Below are 22,238 nucleotides of genomic sequence, written 5' to 3'. Positions count from 1 at the left end.
ACATGAGGTGGTTTCTGTCGCTTTTTATTAGTGTTGCAGACTTATATTTCATAAGAAAAGCATATGAGGTGGTTTCTGTTGCTTTTTATTAGTGTAGCAGACTTCATATTTCATAAGAAAAGTATCTCAGTCATCTTACAATACCCCAGTAAATCAGTACATGTCCTCACAGTTGCAGAGATGCCATCTTCTAAGTCTCTGCTTTCTCCCTCAGGTTTTATAGATTCCATGTCAGTATTTTGTCCCTGATCCCCAATCCCCAGTCTTACCAGTTCAGCACTTTCAGTTCTGCCTGTTTTTACTCTTCTTACCTTGCACGGTTTCAGTTACATACTCTCACAGCTCAGCGACAGTTTTCTCAGTGACAGTGAACCAAGGTCAGGCAGTGATGCTGCACAAAACCAGCCAAGGGTCACGGCCAGCCGGAGTCCTGGGCCGCAGACCACGCTGCGTTCCTGAGCCTGACTGTACTGGCTCAGGAAGGTCGTGTGGTCCCTCTGTGACATCTCACACATGTTGTGTAGGAGGGACAACTGCATGGGCCAGATCCCACCTGGACCTGCTGGTATGGCAGACTGGTACCCACGGGGATGCACATCCCTTTCTACACATGATCTGAGATGCATCAATCAAGATGACTTTCACAATGATCCTATGAGCATGATATTCCGTGCACACAATAAACTGAAATACATATACAATCTATATGCATATACTTTATATATACATGTGCATATATGTAAATTCTCTCACGTTTTCTGTCTCTCAAAACATATAGTAAACTGAACAAGATACCCTGGGGACCTTCATAATCAGGAAGAAGTCATACAGCTTCAGTTAAACAGACTGCTAAAGTATAAATGCTCATCCCATGTTAAACACAATTTTTGAGGTTTAAAAAAAAAAATCAATGCTTTTTTCTTCCTTCACCTCAGAATTATTGTCAGACAAAAAGTAGAAACACACACTCCCCCATCCCCAAAAAGCTGTTTCCCTGGTATCTAGCCTCACTGCAGCAGGAATTTGTACAAATCTCTCAAGAAAACCACAGCTCCACTTTTATTGTAAGATTATTTTTGCCTCAGTCTTTAATAGTCAGAGCAGTTATCCTCAGGATACTCAGCCCCCTGAGCTGGAAGACAGGGATGGCGAGCAGGATAAACCCCCCATGATCCAAGAGGAAGCAGTTAATGACCACCTACACCACCTGGACGCTCACAAGTCTATGGGGCCGGATGGGATCCATCCGAGGGTACTGAGGGAGCTGGCGGAGGAGCTTGCTGAGCCGCTCTCCATCATTTACCAGCAGTCCTGGTTAACTGGGGAGGTCCCGGACAACTGGAGGCTTGCCAATGCAACGCTTATCTACAAGAAGGGGCGGAAAGAGGATCCGGGGAACTACAGGCTGGTCAGCCTGACCTCGGTGCCGAGGAAGATTATGGAGCGGTTCGTCTTGAGGGCGCTCACGAGCCATGCCCGGGACAACCAGGGGATCAGGCCCAGCCAGCACGGGTTCATGGAAGGCAGGTCCTGCTTGACCAACCTGATCTCCTTCTATGACCAGGTGACCCGCCTCGTGGATGAGGGAAAGGCTGTGGATGTGGTCTACCTGGACTTCAGTAAAACCTTTGACACTGTCTCCCACAGCATTCTCCTAGAGAAGCTGGCGGCTCACAGCTTAGACAGGTGCCCTCTTCGCTGGGTAAAACACTGGCTGGACGGCCGAGCCCAGAGAGTTGTGGTGAATGGAGTTAAATCCAGTTGGTGGCCGGTCACGAGTAGTGTTCCCCAGGGCTCAGTACTGAGGCCGGTCCTGTTCAACATCTCTATCAACGATCGAGTGCTCCCTCAGTAAGTTTGCAGATGACACCAAGCTGGGTGGGAGCGTTGATCTGCTGGAGGGTAGGAAGGCTCTGCAGAGGGACCTGGACAGGCTGGATCGATGGGCCGACGCCAACTGTATGAGGTTCAACAAGGCCAAGTGCCGGGTCCTGCACTTTGGCCACAACAACCCCAGGCTACGCTACAGGCTTGGGGAAGAGTGGCTGGAAAGCTGCCAGGAGGAAAAGGACCTGGGGGTGCTGGTTGACAGCCGGCTGAACATGAGCCGGCTGTGTGCCCAGGTGGCCAAGAAGGCCAATGGCATCCTGGCCTGTATCAGAAATAGTGTGGCCAGCAGGAGTAGGGATGTGATCGTGGCCCTGTACTCGGCACTGGTGAGGCCACACCTCGAATCCTGTGTTCAGTTTTGGGCCCCTCACTACAAGAAGGACATGGAGGTGCTGGAGCGTGTCCAGAGAAGGGCAACGAAGCTGGTGAAGGGCCTGGAGCCCAAGTCTTATGAGGAGCGGCTGAGGGAACTGGGGTTGTTTAGCCTGGAGAAGAGGAGGCTGAGGGGAGACCTCATCGCGCTCTACAACTACCTGAAAGGAGGTTGTAGCGAGGTGGGTGTTGGTCTCTTCTGCCAAGTAACTAGCGATAGGACGAGAGGAAATGGCCTCAAGTTGCGCCAAGGGAGGTTTAGGTTGGACATTAGGAGAAATTTCTTTACTGAAAGAGTGGTCAGGCCTTGGAACAGGCTGCCCAGGGAAGTGGTTGAGTCACCATCCCTGGAAGTATTTAAAAGACGTGTGGATGAGGCGCTTAGGGACATGGTGTAGTGGGTATGGTGGTGTTGGGTTGATGGTTGGACTTGATGATCTTAGAGGTCTTTTCCAACCTGTATGATTCTATGATTCTATGATTTTAAGGCTAGAGGTGGCCGGTTTTAGTCATGGCCATGTTTAAAGGAATTGTTTAAGGGGTCAGAATTTCAATCTTGGACATTAATTCACAGACACTCAGTGGAATTGTGTCCAGTTTCTGATTTTTGCTGCTGGTTTTCCCCCTTTTTTACTTTCTACATATTGAAGTCTGATTTTAAAAATAGCTCTTCATTTTTGTGTCGTTCATTTATGAATTTGGGGAGGAGGAACGCAGGAAAAACCCCCAACATCTAATTGATTTGAACAAAAGAAATGTTGCAAAAATCACCACTTTCAAGCTTTCTGAGAAAGAGATCAGCTTATCAAATATCAGCGCACTTGTGCATGTATGCCTCTTCCCCTCTTAGGTCAAGTTACAATAACAAAATAATGTCTTCTGGTTTTCCTCTCCACTGAAAATTGTTGCATACATACACTTTTCCTTCTGTTCAGAACTCATGGCAATTTGTAAAATCCTGCTGTCTGATAGAAGTAGAGTTAATGACAACACAGTTCACAGAACTTAAATATGAACATTTCAAAGGGTACCTGATTCCAGAAGGGAAATAAAACTCTTTATTTGCAGTCCAAGCATCAGCCTGAAAATGCTTATTACAAGATTATTATTTTTTTAATTTTACGATTCTGGTATTTTGAGTTGTAATATAGAGTTAAATTTAATTTATATATAGAGTTATATATATAGAGTTATATAGAGTTTATATATAGAGTTAAATTTAATTTAAAAGGATTAGAAAATTTAAAAATAGTTATGCTAAAAGGACTTTATGATAATGGGTGATGGTGAAAAATTTGAGTGCATTACACAGACATCTGCTTTGCAAACAAAAAAAAAATTATCAAGGTGGTCTCAATGACACTCCAAATGCTACTGTTATGTGGCTTTTTTCTTCTGTTTACCCTGTAAAAACAGATCTACAAACCGCATCATCACTAACAACATCTATTGCAGCTGTCAAAAAAGGAAAAAAAAGGAAAGGCAAAGGAAACACGGTGCATACAGAAGGGAATTTAGGAGCACGGGACTGGGCAATTGTTTCTGGGGAATTGGAGACAACCGCATAAAAAAATGGCTTTCATAAGCTGATCAAAAAACATCTTAAATTAAAGTGACAGGAAACTCATCAGGGGAAAGTTAAGGGACATTGGAGGTTAAAGAGACCAATTTTTGTCTTTTTGGTCCTTACCCCACAGCCACAGTAGCCATAAGGCACAATAACTCATCAGCTTCTCAGCTGCACAATTACTTTTAAGCTGTTCCATTTATATGTAATTTGATTTATGAAGCAGATCATGCAATTAATACAAAGAACAAAAACTCATCACTAAAGAAGATGATGCTTCTGCTGCCCCTGAACTGACTGAAGAGCCACCACCGTGGGAGGTGGGAGATCCACTCTTCACCCGTAGGCTTAGCACAACAAGCTAAGTGCTCACAGAAGGCAAATTTTATTTTGGATGGATTTAAAAAAAAAAGAAATGTAGTTTATTTTTCTTCATTTCCCCCTGTCAGCTGTCAGCTGTGCCTTGCGGAAATGAGTAACAATCTGTGATGTTGGGCACTACAGAGATCTTAGTAGTTTGTGAAGTAGTTTTCCATCTAGCTTTTGTTCCGGCTCTATACAGCATTGGAAAGTTCACTTTGCACTCAAGTTCTTCCGGCTCAGCTTCGCCACTCGGCGTTTTGAAAAGGGGTTGACTGTGTATTAGGTTTGATTCATCTTTAGTAAAGTAATTCTAGCATCAGGCAAAAGTAACACAGTGGATAATTCTGTCTGTTTTATATTCAGATGCCTTTGAGAAGGAAGGGACCTGTACTTATTAACCATTTTTTTTTCACAATAATATAATGAATAAGAAAGTAAGAGCTTTACCATCAGTGACCTAGGAGCACAAGGAATAGAGATGTTGGCAATTCAGATGCTGCACACATCCTGGAATCCGGACTTAAAAGCTAATTTTAATAGTTTGAAAATGTAACATCTTTTTGCTTTTTGTAAAGGAAGTGAGAGCTGGTTTTCTGTTTTCAGCAATCATCAGTGTATCTTCAGCATCCAATATGAATTCAGAGAATCCAACATGTTTTGATCACAGATGAAGTACAATCATACAATTTGGAAGTATATTAAATATTTAAGTATCTGATGATTTTCTAACATGCATATTTCTAGATTTCTGAGGCTGAGGAAATGAAAGCAAGAGAGTAAAAGATTATGTTACTAGCTTGGGGAAGCAAATCTCTATGTTGCATAATGACCCTTTGTATCCCACTTATTTAAAAACCTCATGGAAGTGCTTTATAAATCTAACTTCTTTTCAATAGGCAAACCTGGTCATCTATTGAAGGCAAACAACTCATTTCCTTTGAAGTACAATTATTCCAGAAAAATCTTTCATCAAAAAATGTAATCCGGAGTGATAAATCATTTAGAACAATAAAATCACTTGCATGAACAAACACAGCTTCTGTCAGTAATTGTGCTTGCTTGCCCTAGGCATAAGTTTGTTACATATGGGAAGTGATAATACTTGTGGTTACAGTTCCCAGTAACACATTTTCTTTTCCCAGTTCACACTTACTCATAGCTATGCTTATCCAGCAGCAGTTACATAAGATGCAATTCCAAACATTTATAATCCACCTCTTGCAAACAGTAAACCGCATCAAATTAGCCCCTGACGTGCCTTGTACTAGGAAAGCAATTTGCAGATCCGTCATAAAGTATCAGTACTGTTATTTGTCAGCAGTCAGTGTGGCCATCTTTTCTGACAGTGTTACCTGCAAGGGCTTGGTTCTGTGAACTTATAGTGGCTGTCAAGTAACCTCAGGCGAAAGGACAAATTCAGTCTCGTTTATTTCCCCCATTTCTGGGAGTTGGAGTACATATCCATCTGATTCGACATCATAAGATGTCCCAGAAGCAACATCAGCAATGGTTGAGACCGCTGATTTCCTCTGGTGGTGTCCATTGCACCCTACTCATTATGGCATTTTGGGGGACCCTGAACCCTGCCGTTGCCTTGACTAACCTGTTTCACTTGTTTAGCTGTGTATATATCTACTTACAGACTATCCTTCAGGATAAGACCTCCACATGCCAGCCATCAGCCCTTGAGGGCAGAGAATGCTTTTTTCCTCAGTACATTTGTTTTTCCTTTTTTTAAAAACTCCACCGTGGGACAGGCTTCTTGCTCTTCTCAGTGGAATCCTGTCCCCATCTACTCACCTAGTGCTATGCCTAATTACTACAAAGAAAATTCAGTGTGTAACTTAACTTGAAAGGTAACAGCAACAAATCATTTACTTCCTCATCAACATTTTGTAATTACTATGTATAACTTTCTTTGTACTGCCATTTCCACATCCTTGAAACAGTCATTTTCACTTCACCACATTTCTTTAAAATTTGCAGCAAGTGGGAGATGTTCAGGCCTTCAAATTTTACTGGTAGTCAACACGAGATACTATTAACTCAGGTTTGCCTCTGCAGTCCTTGTGCTAGATTCAACCAGCAGGTAGGTTTTACCAACCTGGTCATTCTGAAATGCCATTTTTTTGAATGGCAATTGCTTTCAGCGAACACAAATGCATAGCCACCTCTGAGAGATGGTAGAGGTCTAACAGCATGTTAGCAAAAAGAACATCTGCTTAATGTCAAAGTACTATCCGCTCACTCAGCAAAGACTGTCATCAGTGTCAGCGGCGGATGCAGGCCCTACTCCGTCCTCTCAGCTGTGTTAAATGATAGGAACCAAAACCAGAGTGTCCTGGTTTCGGCTGGGATAGAGTTAATTTTCTTCCTAGTAGCTGGTATAGTGCTGTGTTTTGGATTTAGTATGAGAGTAATGTTGATAACACACTGATGTTTCAGTTGTTGCTAAGTAGTGCTTACGCTAGTCAAGGACTTTTCAGCTTCCCATGCTCTGCCAGGTGCACAAGAAGCTGGGAGGGAGCACAGCCAGGGACCCAACTGACCAAAGGGATATTCCATACCATATGACATCATGCCCAGCCTATAAAGCTGGGGGAAGAAGAAGGAAGGGGGGACATTTGGAGTGATGCCGTTTGTCTTTCCAGGTAACCTTTACACGTGATGGAGCCCTGCTTTCCTGGAGATGGCTGAACACCTGCCTGCCCACGGGAAGTAGTGAACGAATTCCTTGTTTTGCTTTGCTTGCATGCGCGGCTTTACCTGTTCAACTGTCTTCATCTCAACCCACGAGTTTTCTCACTTTTACCCTTCCGATTCTCTCCCCTATCCCTCTGGGGGGTAGTGAGCAAGCGGCTGTGTGGGGCTTGGTTGCTGGCTGGGGTTAAACCACGACACTGAGGCATCAGCGGGGGGCGGCACATGGAACAGAAGGATTAGCAGGAAATGCACGCATGCATTAAAAAAGATGCCATGGAATTTCGCTACCACAAAACAATCAGGAAAAAAAAAAGAAAATTAGTCTATCATAAACCTTTCTGTTGATTTGAAATAGACCTGAAAAAAATTCCACAACTTACATTGGATTCCAGTTTAAGCACAAACTTAAGGTAATGTCTGTTTTTCCAAACCAAAATGCAACTAGGGCACTAGCTACAATGAAAATATAAACGATTACTTAGCTTAGGTCTGATCTTACAGAGTCAGCAAAAATAAGCAAAGTAAGATCCAGGACCTTAACCATGGGGAAAAAAAGCAAGTATAATATGCACATCTCTATGTTATATAAAATCTAGCACACTTGCATTGGTTTAGCAGGTTCTATTATGCTCCCTTCATGCTTGTATTTAAGGAAAAAGAATAACAAGATTTTAGCATGCAAAGATTACAAGAAACTGAAAAAGATATAAAGCCTGAAAGAAAGCAGGGCTGCCTGTGGGCTCTGTAACAACCTGGATAACAGGCATTTGAAAATATATTGCTTCGTCATTTTAACATTAAGCTATGAAAAATCCTCCCCTGCACAGCAAGACATATTATTTATCCTGTTTTTTCCTGCGAATATGTTATCTGCTTTTCTTTATCCCAAAACTCACTACATCATATGCTGCATCATATTCAAAACCCCAAAAACTTGGGTTTTGTATATAAGACCATGATATTATTTGTGCTTTTGATTTAAATATTAAAGACTTGAGGTTTTTATTTTAGATTCTTATATTAAAGCAAAATTGATTCAAGATTTACAGTTGAAAAGTCTGTAGCAGCATATAATGCCATGAATTAATGTGGTGTTTCTCTGACCTGGAACCATCACATATTTCTGGGTATTCCACATATCAATGAGTATTAACCTAATAATCATTAAGGTTTCTTACTTAAGTTTATGTTAATTACATTTTATAAAAATGAAAATATAAAAAGCTCATATAACATTACAAATGCTTACGATAGCCTTTCATTTAGAGCCCTTCAAAAACTGCAAGAAATTATCATGTCTAGCAAACTTCTGTTAGGAATGCCATCTTGTGGTTAAAAGCTGTATATAACAACGATTCGAGGTAATTTTAACTAAATTTTTACTTGCAAAATACCATTTTTGCAGAAATTAGCTATTCATATATGACCTTTCAGAATTGTATAGTATTCTTTTATTAACCATTCTGGATGAAAACAACTTAATATGGCTTTCCCATCCTCATCTGTATACAATGCTAATTAATTATGCAGGGAGCACTAGTTTCATTAGGAGATGGGATGCATTTATTAGCATTTTAAACAGAGCCAGATTGACACACATACTTAGTAAAAAAGTCCACTAAATGCCTACTCTATTTAGATATAATTTAGTGAATTAGTCTAGAATGTATTTTTCTCAAAATGTTTCTAGAGCAGAACCCTATGAGCACACTTTATGGAGCACCTTTGGTTGGTATACAAAAGGTCAAGTTTAACTGTAAAAAGGAAACATCGGATTTTTCAATTTATCTTATATAGATCTTATCGTGTGCTGAAAATGAATTGAAAATGGCCATTGGATCACATCTTGCTCATGAAAGCAGAGAGAAATGACAGGTAAACAAGAATGGAAAGAATGGGTCCAAAAGCACCTAATAAACTTTAAAAGATCTCTAACTTTTAAAAGCTTAGAAAAATGAATAATTAGCTGCATTCAATACAGCTGACATTTGCATAGGCACTTTCCTACTATGTTCACCTCATTTTCATAATTAAAGTATATCTTGCCCAAACCATCACAATATACATCGTATAATGAAATTTAAAACTAATGAGCCATATCCTAATAGCCATGAGTCAAGTCAGGGTGTGCATTAGTAGTCCATTTGCAATTCTCTAGAGACAGAAAGAACAAGGCTAAACATATCCAGTAGCCTATTTAGCGCACAACTTGTTCTGCGTACTGATAACACTATAGAAGAACTGAAATGAGTTCACAACCTCTAGCACTCAAACCTCTGTGAAATACTGCTCATACTTTTGTTAGCACGCAAGTTACTCCTGGGGCAGCCAAACAGGACTGCTGTGATTATTTAGTCTGACCTCTTGCATAACATGGATCTGACTTGCCTGAATTAGCCCTGTATCGAATCACATCTTTTCAGGAAATCATCTAACACATCCAGACTAGAGAAACCTTTACATTCTGCTATGTGCCTTTATCTGTTCTTGTAACGTGTCCAACTTCTACAGAAAATCACTGGATCACTCTTTCTCTGCTAGATGGAACAGATCTTTATTTTATTGTCAAATTTTTGCTCCAAAGATGGTTCTTCTAGGCTAACTCTCCTTTCACTAAACTAAGTAGATTCTGCGTATTGAGACTCTCATGCCAGTGCATCTCTTTAATCCTTCTATTGTTCTCATGACTGTTTTCTGTCTAATTTACCAGCATTACTGGAAATTGTGACTATTGGAGTTGGGCATAGCACTCTTCTAAAAGGTTACGCCAAAGTCAAATATAGACAGCAATATTAATTCCCTGACAGTATTTCCATTTCTAAACCTGAGGATCTCACTTATATCAGCATTTCCTACAGCAAATTGTTCTATTTAGTAAGTATGTCCTCAAACCTCTGCTCCTAGAGACACAAGTCCACTTTAGGCCACAGTGAAATGCGGATTGCTTACAGCTCCCAACCAAGTAATTCATCTTACTCTGTTTAAGTGGCTCCTTAGTATTTAAGTTTTGTGGCATCCATAGATTTGAGCAGTCATTGTATTTCTTTCTGTGTTCTTAACAAACTCATGGTTAAGAGCCAAATCCTCTGTGAACTCACGTAACAAATCTGTTCAGTCACAGCCATCCTTTCAGATTTACATTCTGAGATCTTTCAGGTTTGGAGTCAATTAGTGTTATGATGAATTTTAAATTTGGGGGTGATACTTTGCATGTTTCTATAGCAGTAACTTATTTAAAATAAAAGAAACTATTTGACAATCTAAGGGTATTCCAAATACCAGTCATGAAATATCTAAACAAAATGCTAGAGCAACAATTCATGTGCTATGTAACTGGTTTTGTAAAGTCTGAGATACAGCTTTTATAAAAAATGTGTTCCTCTGTTGCACAGGGAAAACACTGTGGTTTCTCTACTTGGTTAAATTTTATAAGGTATTGTACGTAAGCAAGTAAATCAGGTGTTTTCTTAATTCTGCTAAACAATTTTCCTATTAAACATTTTATTTCCTGTGCTGTCAAGAAAGTAGGCAGAGACCATCTTAAACAGCTACCAGGGAATAAAGTCTTCTCGAGTAAAAGGCACACAGAGATCTACCTCCATGTCAGGAGACCTTCAAAAGTTATACCTAAGTAGGAGAGCAAGACCAAGACTGATGTCTTTTAGATTGCTGCATTCTGAAAAATTGTTGAAGCAACAGCTTCCCAGTTCTGATAAGCATGCTGAGCACATTTATGACTACTATGAAAAAACACAGTAACATTTAAATCCTCCTCAAGCTGCTAATATATGTTCAGAATTAACTGCTTGTTCACATTAAGTCACTGAAATTAACTATTAATTTCTTATTGCTATTTTAACCATTCAAGTAATTTTTAAGCCCATGATGCTGAAATCATATTCCAAGCGAACCAAAGTTGCTCTGCAACTGTTAACAACCAGTTCATCCCTCCACTGAACTAAGCGTGAATAAGAAAGATTAAGCTGTCATAGATTTCCTTTTCCCTATTAATTCCTCAGAATACAGACTTTCCATGCAGCACCAGACAAGTCTGTGGTGCAACGTAAACAGAGTGTTTAGACATTTGCTATTTTTGATGTGGGTTTATTTTTTTATGCATACTTTCCCTACAGGATGATGCAAATTCTCTCACTAACATCTGTCAGTCTCAGCAAAGTGAATTACTAGATCATTTCCTATACACCTAACCTTCTAAAGGACAGAACATGTCTTTTAAGATTTAAGAATATCAAATTCTGAAATCACTTATTTTAGTGAATTTTCTTTACATCACATTGATAATGTTTTAAGAACATATTTGCAAAGAAAATGCTACAGAGTGGATCCCGCAGTATTTATTTAGAAAAAATATAGTGGATATAAATTACTAATGCATATTTCAGGCATGCCAAACACTATATACTTAATAACAATGTCTGTTCTTGATGTCCTTGAAGAGCAATAATAATAACAATGTCTGTTCTTGATGTCCTTGAAGACGTCTTGAAAAACAAGAATCTTCCCTTTGGAGTTCCATCTGATAAAATATTCCATCACCTCATAAACATAAATAGCAATTCTTTCTAAATCATAAGATACTAAGAAAACAGAATTGTCTTCTGAAGTCATCCCTATCTGCTCTATTCACCCTTTACCTCAAATCACTCTCTGTCACCCTGAGAAGCAGAACTGTGACTAAAGGCAAGTAATGAGCAGCTGGTAAGTCTGTAAGCCAAACAAAGTATTTTCCATATAAATATTCTTATAATAAAAAGTGTAAATATAGACATTACATTTGTCCTTACATTTGTTACATTTGTCCTTAAGATTTTTCATGTAGTATCAGTGTTCAGCAAAGATTTATCTATACAGAACAATAATAGCTTAACTAAAGCTATACTATTACTCCAGGTCAACAAAGCTAATGGAAGTGTGTATATATGCATGCTCACACTCTCTGTAAACCTGTCTTATATCGATTTAGACTGCAACGTCCAATCTTTAGACAAATAGGAGCAAACTGTGTATACACCAAGCCTAAATGGCTTAAAGAATCCTGCTAACCATCACAATGTAGATTTGCTTTTGTGCATCATTAGCATACCATTTTTGCCTTAAGACATTAATAGAAAATACTGCATGACAACATTCAGTGCGCACAATGTCTGCAAAAGCCAAAAAACCGGCACTTGTGTCCATTCTTAATCATTAATGCCCTTTGAATCTTTTATAATACTGACAGTGGAGAAAAAAAAAGTGCAATAACAGTTGCACAATGTTTGTTGAACCACAGTATTTTGCTGACTGATGTTTAGAAAAGCTGGGCTGGGAAAGCAGAAGGATTGCTTCCCTCACTATCCTATCCCCCGCAGTCAGCTATAGCAATGAGTACGCTGGAAATTCTTTCTCTTCCATTCCTCCAGGCCCAGCAGGACAAGGCAAGCCAGAAGACTGTACAGTACAGCTACCACAACACAGCATCAGCACCTGGTCACAAATACTGTGTACATCCGGGATCACAACACTACTGCAGCATTTTATAGTGCCCATTACTAGGGTCCACAAGCAGTTGAGGTGCACAAAAATAGTTCACTGAAGTTATAAGAAAGTCTAAAAATTAATTCATTATTTTAAAAAATGAGTAAATACTATCTTGTAAAAGCCTTTAGAAATTCTGAGAAATGTACTAATACCATACGTGCTCTTTAACCACTGCCTTTATACACCTTAACTTCACATTGAAAGCCCGTAACTAAGTACAACTGCTCATTTTTTTACTTATTCAATTCATGTAACCATATCAACTGTTATAATGGCTCATGTGATGTGAAAATAGCAACTAGGAATTTTACTTTGAAATATTAATTGAATCCTGCCAAAAAAAATCCTCTGTTAGTTTAGTTCTGACTGTTTTATCTAATAATCAGCTAATTTAAGGTAGGATGTCGGCTTCTAGCCTAATCTTGTTTAGAATCTCAGCTTTTCTCTTTTAGGTGCTTTCTATGAAAACAAGCTCTTCTTTGTAGACATTTCTATATCGTAACAGCATGTAACAAATTGCCCTATGATGTCAAATGGCATTAAGCCCCATGGAACCAGGTACTGCAGGATTTCCACAGAGTCCTTATGCTGAAACCAATTTCCGTTCTAGTAATTCAATCCAGGCAGTTGGGTTTGTTTGGGGGTTTTGGGGTTTTTTTAAGACTTAGAATTCTGGTTTTGTACTGAGCACATCCAGTGAAAGCGTTACATTTTTTCCACTTGGAACTACTGTGAGAATCAGACTGAAACATACAGAAATAGAAGGTGGATGTGCACTTACCACCTACACAAGCAATGCTTCTTTTTTGGCAATATGCTTATGCAGCTTTTGTTACAGAACTTGGCCTATTTTTTTACATTACGTATTTATGGTCTTTCTCATGCTGTGTCTGGAAAATGACAAAAATTCCTCTGCCCTATGAGAAGAGACTAAATGAGTTAGCTCTTTTCACCCTGGAGAAGAGGAGGCTCAGGGGGCACCTCATCACAGCTTTCCAGTACTTAAATGGCAGCTAGAAAGAGGACAGAGCCTCTCTCTTCACATGGAACGACGACAAGGGGAAATATGTACAAGTTGCACCACAAGAAGTTTCATCTTGATATAAGAAAGAAATTTTTCATAGTGAGAACACTGAATCACTGGAACAGCCTCCCCAGGGATGTGGTAGAGTTCCCATCGCTGGAGGTTTTAAGATGTGACTGGCCGGGGTGCTAGATAATCTCATCTAGGCTCCCCTTCCCATGAAAGGCTGGACCAGATGATGTTTTGAGGTCTTTTCCAACCTGGGCTGTTCTATGATTCTATGAAAATAAAAATAAAAAATTACTTTCCAAAGTTACTGCAGAAATCGTGAACGAGGACTGAGCAGAAAAAAGAACTAGAAAGCTTCTAAAAAGGCATCCAAGAATGGCAGAATCTAGAAAGCTAATGTGTTGTACCTTTGTTATCAGCTACATTTAATTTTATTGTATAATGTATTCACTGTGGCAAATGCACATTATGCTTGGGTCTTTTACCTTGCACTGGAAGAAATGACATTTTTTTAAAATAGTTTTCTAGTTCTTCACCTCTAATGTGGCAAAAAATACAAGCAGATACACAGAGGAAGCTGGGGGATATGGGAACAGTTCAAAGCCCCAAGAGAGTCCTGACATCTAGGAGATGTCGATTGTTGAAGAGGAAAAAAATGTTATCAATTACTACCTCTCCTGCCAATACCTTCCCTATTTGAATCTTGGTGCGAACCACAACCTCCCATAGCTATACATCCTCACATCCAATGACTCTTAGCTCTTTACCTGTAACTGCATACCACTCAAAACTTGCCAGTACATCATTTTACCATTTCTCTTAGTGTGAAATGTGGTTATAATTTACACCCTTGCCAAATATATTCTACAGTTAGCAGAATAAGTTTGTCCATAACCACATGATCTCCTAGGACAACCTGCTCTATTTTTTTTTTGATGCAAAAAACCAATAAATAGCCTGTCATTAGCAAAAACAGATTGCTAACATAGATCTATTTTAGGTTACACAATGAATACCTCTGATGCTATCACACTTTCCAGACACTGCAATTCATCCTTCACTTTCCTTGATGAGATGCCAAGCACCCTGGGAAGCTTCTTTCTTATACTAATTCATGCAAAGCATGAATTGAATAGAATGTCAAGGAAATTAATTTAAGAAAAATATGAAAACAGAAGTAATTAGAACAAGAAAGCTATATGACCTCTAAGATAAAACTTATAGTCTGAAACTTAGAATACAAGAAATGTAAATAGAATACATTACAATAAATGTAAATAGAATACATGTAAATGTAAATAAATGGTGAAGTCTGGTTCTTATTTACGGAGACTGCTGCTACTACTAGCAAATTCTTCTATAGCATTAAAAAAGGATTCTATAGTTGAAAGTTCAAATAGAAAAGATCTAGGAAAGAGACTACAACACACTGGAGGAAGAGTCACATCTCAAAAATTATTAAAAATATCAAATGAAAGATTCTATTTTACACAGGAAAATATCTGGGAGGAAAAAAACACCTGAAAAACAAAATAACCAGATTTTTTTACATAAATGCTGGCCTCACGATACAGAAAAAATATTATACAAGAAGATAACATACCACCAAACTGAATGGTTCAAGGATTAACAATACAAGTATACTTCAATCTTTGTAATGAAATCAACCCTCATTAGTAACATACGAACATCATTACAATATCTTATTATGTTTCAGTGCCGTAACTGAAGCGAGTTAAAATTTAACTAATCACCTACTGACCAAATGATCACAGAATTCTTGCAACTAAACAAGAGCTGTTAGTTTTGGAAAGGTCAGACTTCATTATCTTCCTCCCTCCATTGAGAACGCTTCAGGCTTGTGAAGGAGACAGCACTGCCCAGGAAAGCCGGCACTACTGCTATCTCTACTTATGTATGACCTGCAAAAAAGTATTCCAATCTTTTATACTCTCAATTCACAATCTTTCACCACTACTAGAAATCTCACATGTGTTGCAAATACTGTTGAAAACTTGACAACTGAGTATAAAACTGTGGATGCTATGCTGTGGACTGGACACAGGCCAGATGAACTTCATTAAAACATGCAGCTTGTTAAGAAGATATCACAATTGACACAGTGGACATGTGATCAGTTACTCAGAAAACTTTCATAAAATGATTTTGAATTAAGGTTTCTATTCGGGACATCAGCATACTCATATCAGCAGCACAGACCTGGTGGTCCTCATTCCCTTTCTTTTTCAGGGTCTCTAATAGGCCCCAGTGGACTGGAGGCAGAGGGCTGTAAGAACTCAGCAAGTGAAGCTGACTTAATGGATTCTGTTTTATTTCTGCAATCCTCAAGGCCCTCAAGATAGCAGGTGCAAACTTAGAATAATGAGCTGTAGATGAAATAATAACTGGGCAAGTTCTATCTTGTACTCGATCTGCAACTACTTTAGCAACAGCTGTGTGTGTATCCAAAATATATCCTGTAGTACTGTATACAGAGTGAATGGCAGCCAGGCAGTCCTCCTCAGAGCACCATCCAGCCACCAAGTCCTGCTGAAGCTTTTCAAGCAGATCTTTCCGTAGCTGGAAGTGACCCTGATTTTCCAGCTGGTTATATAATTGTGTCACCAGTTGTCCATCCTCATTAGCAATCAGGTGCAAGTATCGCTCAAGATTGGAGGACTTCAGAATATCTACTGCTGGTGAAAAAGTGGGAATTAATTTTCTTCCCCTCAAATCATAAACACCTGTTCTTATGAAGTCAGTCAAAACATTGTTTTCATTGGAAGCACAAATACATTTTCTAATAGGAATTCCCATCATTTTAGCATACAAAGCAGCTAATATGTTGCCGAAGTTTCCTGTAGGAATGCAAACATCTACAGGGCTTCCAAAAGGAAAAATATCTTGATGAACAAGATCAAGGTATGCAGAGGCATGATAAACTATCTGAGGAAGCAGTCGTGCCCAGTTTATGGAGTTTGCTGCAGCTAAAGCTGTTCCATATTCTACTGTAAGAAAGCCTGTATAATCAGAATTAGTTAATATTTGCTTTATAGCTGTCTGGCAAAAATCAAAATCAGATTTGACACCTACTGACCAGGCATTTTCTTTCTGACAGCCAATCATCTGTGATTTTTGAATTGGGCTTACTCCATCCTCAGGAAAAAAATTCATCACAGCAATTCTCTGTTTGTCAGTGTCATGGAGACGACTAAAGCCATCTAGGACAGCACTCCCTGTGTCACCAGAAGTAGCTACCAGAACCAAGTAATTGCAGCTTCTGGGAATGCAGTATGCAAATACATGTGGCACCATCTGTAATGCAAAATCTTTAAATGATGCTGTTGGTCCATGAAATAACTCAAGGAGAAACTGATTGCCTGCCAGATGCCTAACTGGGGCAATTTTAGAACAAGTAAAGTTTTCTCCATAAGCAGTTCCAATAATTTCTGCCAGCTTAGAAGCAGGAATATCAGCAGGATGTATGCATCTTTCTAGTATCACCTGGGCTCTTTCAATGTAAGTTGCTTCTATTAGGCTTTGCCATTCTCCAGCAGTGAATTTTGGAAGTCCTCTCTCAGGAACAAAGAGTCCTCCATCAGGGGCTAAGCCCTCAGTAACAACGTCACTGAAATATTTATGAGAGTAATTTTCCGTATTCCTTCCAGACCTACTAGACCTAGTAGAAATGAAAGTTTCCAGTTCTGAGTTTTGGTATCTCTTCACAGCATCAAGTACCTTTTCTGCTACAACGTCTGCTGCGATATCCCCTCCACAAAGAACACGGATGTCATACCACCTTTTGTAGAACTGCTTCCTAAACTGAAGTATGTCCTTGAGAGAAATACCAGGAGACTGGCCCATGATGCGATCCACTTTCATTGATTTCAGCCTGTTCATAATGACTGTTGTGGGCACATCCAGATATACAACTATTCCATTTTTCTGCATATGCTGCATGCCAGCAGAATGCATTGGATTGGACCCAGTAAGGGAAATGACACTTCCAGATGCTGAAAAGTTCAACAGGGCTTTTCCTTCCTCCTCTAAAAATTGTTCATTACCAACATCCTGCAGTTTTTCCGACACACTCATATTCCAGGTTGTTTCAAGGACATCGTCATCTATGTCTATGAAAGGGCAATCTAGTTTCTGACCTACTATTCTCCCAACCGTTGTTTTCCCAGCACCCGGAGGTCCCATCAGGATAATATTTTTGTTTCCAACAAGAGAATGGCTTGAGAACCATGACTTCCATAGCTGTGCAAGTGCAACAGGTCTTGAAAGCATGAGTTTAAAACACATGCTAGAAAGACTGTTTTGGGTTATTAGTCTTAAAGGCCGATACTGAACAACGTGAAACATCTTCTGCTGGGTTGTTGTTTCTTTTTTCCAAGCCAACTTGACAGTCCACTTAACGGCTTCAAAAAGAAAAAAACAGTAATTAATCCTTCAGCAAACATCTAGGAAAAAACCTAAAGGATATGAAATTCAGAACAGCAAGAATTCAAACATAAATCCAGTTATGACTTCATCAGTGCCAGGGAGGTACTTTTCCCCTCTCCTGCATAGCTCCAGCTCACTTCCACTGACAAGCCAACTTCAAACAGTCCACGTCCTCAGGGTGAACAAAGACATCCAAACCTAACACTACAATACTATTTGCAAATAATATTGTTTATAGGAATTCAAAACCAATTAGTTTTTCCACTAGTAGACTTACTTTTAAGTACGCATTTACAATAATGAAATTAACTAAATTACCGTCTTGTAATCAAAATGTTAACAAAATACGCATTTTTCCCACCTCCCAAGATGCCTTTGATTTCCTATATTGTCTTTCAAAAAAAAAAAAAAAGCAAGACCAACTTAAATACACAGAAAACTCACAGACTTGTGCAACAGCAAGGCTGGAAGAGTTGCATCCAATTCTCTTCTGAAGGGATGGCAAACCAAGCAAGTGATTTGTGAAGAACTCCTATAACAGAATTGTATTAAGTGTAGTTTGTGTAAACTAAGAGAGAGAGAAAACACGCCCTGAAGACACTCTACCCTCGGAAAAAAAAAAAATCACTAGGAAAGTTGGATCTCAGACCAAGATTAAGCAAGAAGCTCTCAACATAGTATTTTGTTTCCTTAGAGAAATCAACACCAGTATCAGGATGAATTGCAGCACATGATTTGTGCTTAGGGCGTGCTTAGGGCAAAGGGGGAAGAACTCTCAAAATCTCCATAAAGGGGCAATGAAGGGGCAGAAATCAGCATAAATTTGCACAGAAAATCCCTACAGAGTAACTTTTCATTTTAGGTAGGTGTCCTGGTTTCGGCTAGGATAGAGTTAAATTTCTTCCTAGGGCTGTTTTTTGGATTTAGTATGAGAAGAATGTTGATAACACACTGATGTTTTCAGTTGTTGTTAAGTATCCTGCTAGTTAAGGATATTCAGCTTAAAAAAAAAACCAAAAAAACCCACAAGCATTGGGAGGGAGCATAGCCAGGACAGCTGGCCCAGCTGGCCAACGGGGTATTCCATACCATGTGACGTCATGCTCAGTATATGAATGGTAGGCGTGTTCCAGGAAGTAGCGATCACTACTTGGTTATCGGTCAGCGCGGGTGGTGAGCAATTGCATTGTGCATCACTCATTTTGTATATTCTATCATTATTACTATTATTTTCCCTTTTCTGTTCTATTAAACTGTCTTTATCTCAACCCACGAGTTTTCCTCACTCTTACCCTTCCGATTCTCTCCCCATCCCGCTGCAGGGGGGGATGGGGGGGAGTGAGCAAGCTGCCTGCTGGAGTGTTTGGCTGCCTGCCAGGTTAAACCAGGACAGTAGGCAAACAAGTATCACTTTGTTATTGTTATTTATTCATTGTTCATGACTAAAAATGCTTAAAGAAAAGCAACACTGAACTTCCTTTTAGGAAATTAATGAAATTTTACTCATCAACTGTAAAAAAAAAATATTTTTTATATTTTTTTTTTATATATATATTTGCAATATATATAAAACCAGCATTTTTTAGAAATTATTACTTTTAGTTGCTATAGTATGCAGTACAAAGAGATGGTTGACTAAGCTGCAAGTTGTACTTTTTTTTTTTCTCCTGGCACTGCAACATGTAACCAAAATGGCAATCAGCAACTTCTAATAACTACATTTTAAAGACTCAATCTAGCTGCTAGCACCCCAGCATTTGCTTTGCAATGTTTATTAATTTTTTTTAGTTTATATGCTAGCTACTTTTACTAGTGGAAAAAAATTTAATGAGAAAGTGTTTTCCTACATTAATTAAGACAGACTAAACAAAACAATTAAAGGAATTCACTAAAGACTAAGTTTCCAAATCCTTCAATTGTTCAATGCCTTTTCTCTAGATGCTCTCCAGTCCAACAGCTTTTTATCACTGTGGAGAGCAAAAGAAGGCCTGGAATTGCAGTAAAAGGCAGCAAATGGGAACTGCATCATCTTCCAAAGACGTACTCATGATTAACCCATGTTTACAGTTATCACACCAGTCCTTTAAGACCCTGCTGTTCCCCATCAATGTGCATCATATCAAACGACACCAGAGACACAGGTCACAAACTTCAAAAGTTACACAGAAGCTCAAGTTTTGTAAGAGCAAACTGCAAAAACAAAGACTCTTCACTTCCAGATGCTCCTTGATCTAGATTCTGCTCTGTGTTCCCCGGTCTGTCTTTTACACTCTACTTTCTTTACCAAACTATTAGCATACCTCACAAAGTCAAAGTACTTCTAATTATTTAAATCTTTGCATTTGCTCACTTCTGTAAGGAGAGATGAGCTTGCAAACAGTAAGTCCCTGTATTTGCACCCAGTGCTGTGACATGATGAACATGCTGTAATTACAAGGCATAGATCAGAGTAAAGATGGGCATATCATACTGTACAGTTTTTTCCGTATCCTTGTAAAGTAGAAGGGAATGGTCATGCGTAGACGCAATATAAGGTTTTTGTAATAGTTCTTAAAAAGAAGAAAACTGTGAAGAGTAGTTGTAATATTGAGTATCATTATAAAGCTGTACCGTACTAGTAATGTACTCTAGTGAATACAAACATAACAGAGCTACAGGGCCAGAAAGAGGTATTAAACACCCAGATGTAAATAAGTTATGTTCAGGATTTTAAAAAATTTAGAGATTGAACATTCTTCCTGAACATAAGAATCACTTCAAGTGTTATGTATGAACTGAGGAAGTACAAACCATGCCAAGCATAGCAGCCTGCTCACCATGTCTAGTTGCACTACAGATTCACTTCGAGGTGCAGTCACTCAGTACACACTACACAGCTGCTGGACATAACATCTGGATTGCTTTATGAATCTAGGCCACAGGGACTTAAATCCCCCCAAATTACAGGTATAGGTAAGGAAAGAACTAGACCGAGATTTCTCTAGCTATAAGCTTACCATGTTTACATGAAGTTATAAGCAGTCTATGCTATCGTTTGAAATCATCTTGGTTAATCTGGTACAAAAATTTGCAAGGAATTTCTTTATTTAGCTGCTCAGTTGGTTTTATCTATTCCAGTGTAATTCAATTTTGCACCCATATAAAGTACATTTACACAGAAGCTTGCAACCACTGAATTCAGCTGTTTCTTTGAAACCATTTTTTACTCCATTGGCAAAACCTTACTGTAAAACCAGCTCAAATTAGTCTTTATATCTCGTAGAGCTTACCAGTCTAGTTAGAACACCAAACAATCCAACTTTAGATATAGCTAATTCTCCCAAAAGAGTGGGGTTTTTTTTGAAGCAGAGCTTACATCCATACCTACAATCAAATTTTAAGTTTTGACAATACACCTCGACCCTTCACTTGGACAGTTGACAGCACCTGCATACCATCAGCAAGTATCCACAGTTTTAACAACCACTGCTGACGACAAGAGTTATAGTGAAAACTGAACTCTCTTACTGGTATAGACACAAAGTTTGCAACAACATAACCTGCCATTAAAATTCAGTAACCAAACAAGTCAGTGGCAGTTTGCAGCTGTGAAAGATCTCAAGGCAGGTCAAGACTGCTAATTATCGTATTTCAAAACTGTTAACCAGGGCAACCTCCATTTGACTTTTCTCAGAGCTTTTACGCAGAGAAAAAAAAAATAATCCCAAAGTAAACCATTCAACTTCAACCGTCCCACGATCATCCCACAGACCAAGATCCTGCAAAGGTTCCCGCCTCACCGCCGCGCTCCCGCCTCACCGTTTCGACGCCCCGAAGGTGTCAAAGCGCGGGTGGGAGGAGGGGGCCGGCCGGCCCGCGCCGCGGCAACGCCACACCACAGAGCCGGGTCAGTCGCACCCGCCCGTCCACTCGGCCAGCGCAGCCCCGGGCTCCCACCTCCCCTCGGGCGCGGCGGCGCCGCTGCCCTGTTCCCGCGGCGCGGCGCGGCGCGGCTCCCCTCGCCCTCAGGCGCTCCCAGGCGCCCCCCAGCGCGGCGCGCGCTCACGTACCGGCGGGGGCGGGGACAGCTGCCACAGGTACCGCGCGCACCCCACGCGCCCCCCGCCTCACCCACACACCGCCCACCGCGCACCCGGAGACACCTGCCCGCCCCGCCCCCGCGCGACTCCGCCCAGAGCCGCGACGCACGCGCAGTCAAGCCGCCCGGCGCGCCCTGACTCGGCCCGGCCGGCTTCACCTCCGCGAAGCGCGCCTGCGCGGCTCCGGGCGTTGCTTGGCGCGATTGCGCCTGCGCTGCCGCTCCCGGCCCTAGCGCCTGCCGAC

At 40.1% G+C, this 22,238-nt stretch overlaps 1 protein-coding gene across 2 annotated transcripts; it reads right to left on the bottom strand.

Annotated features, from left to right (window-relative positions):
• Nucleotides 1–11,235: 11,235 nt before the first annotated feature.
• Nucleotides 11,236–22,041, bottom strand: THNSL1 (threonine synthase like 1). Of its 2 annotated transcripts, none has more exons than XM_075143941.1 (4): nt 21,965–22,041; nt 18,360–18,447; nt 14,736–17,890; nt 11,236–14,694 (listed from the first exon to the last, which is right to left on the bottom strand). In XM_075143941.1, the coding sequence occupies exon 3, from the start codon at nt 17,832–17,834 to the stop codon at nt 15,612–15,614; it is 2,223 nt and encodes a 740-aa protein (XP_075000042.1). In that variant the 5' UTR covers nt 17,835–17,890; nt 18,360–18,447; nt 21,965–22,041; the 3' UTR covers nt 11,236–14,694; nt 14,736–15,611. The 2 variants fall into 2 exon arrangements, with proteins under 2 accessions (XP_075000042.1, XP_075000041.1); XM_075143940.1 differs by lacking the exon at nt 21,965–22,041 and adding an exon at nt 19,005–19,037.
• Nucleotides 22,042–22,238: the final 197 nt, after the last annotated feature.

Source organism: Calonectris borealis, chromosome 2 (genome assembly GCF_964195595.1).
Source record: "Calonectris borealis chromosome 2, bCalBor7.hap1.2, whole genome shotgun sequence".
Taxonomy (NCBI): domain Eukaryota; kingdom Metazoa; phylum Chordata; class Aves; order Procellariiformes; family Procellariidae; genus Calonectris; species Calonectris borealis.
This window is presented reverse-complemented; position numbering and strand designations above follow the sequence as displayed.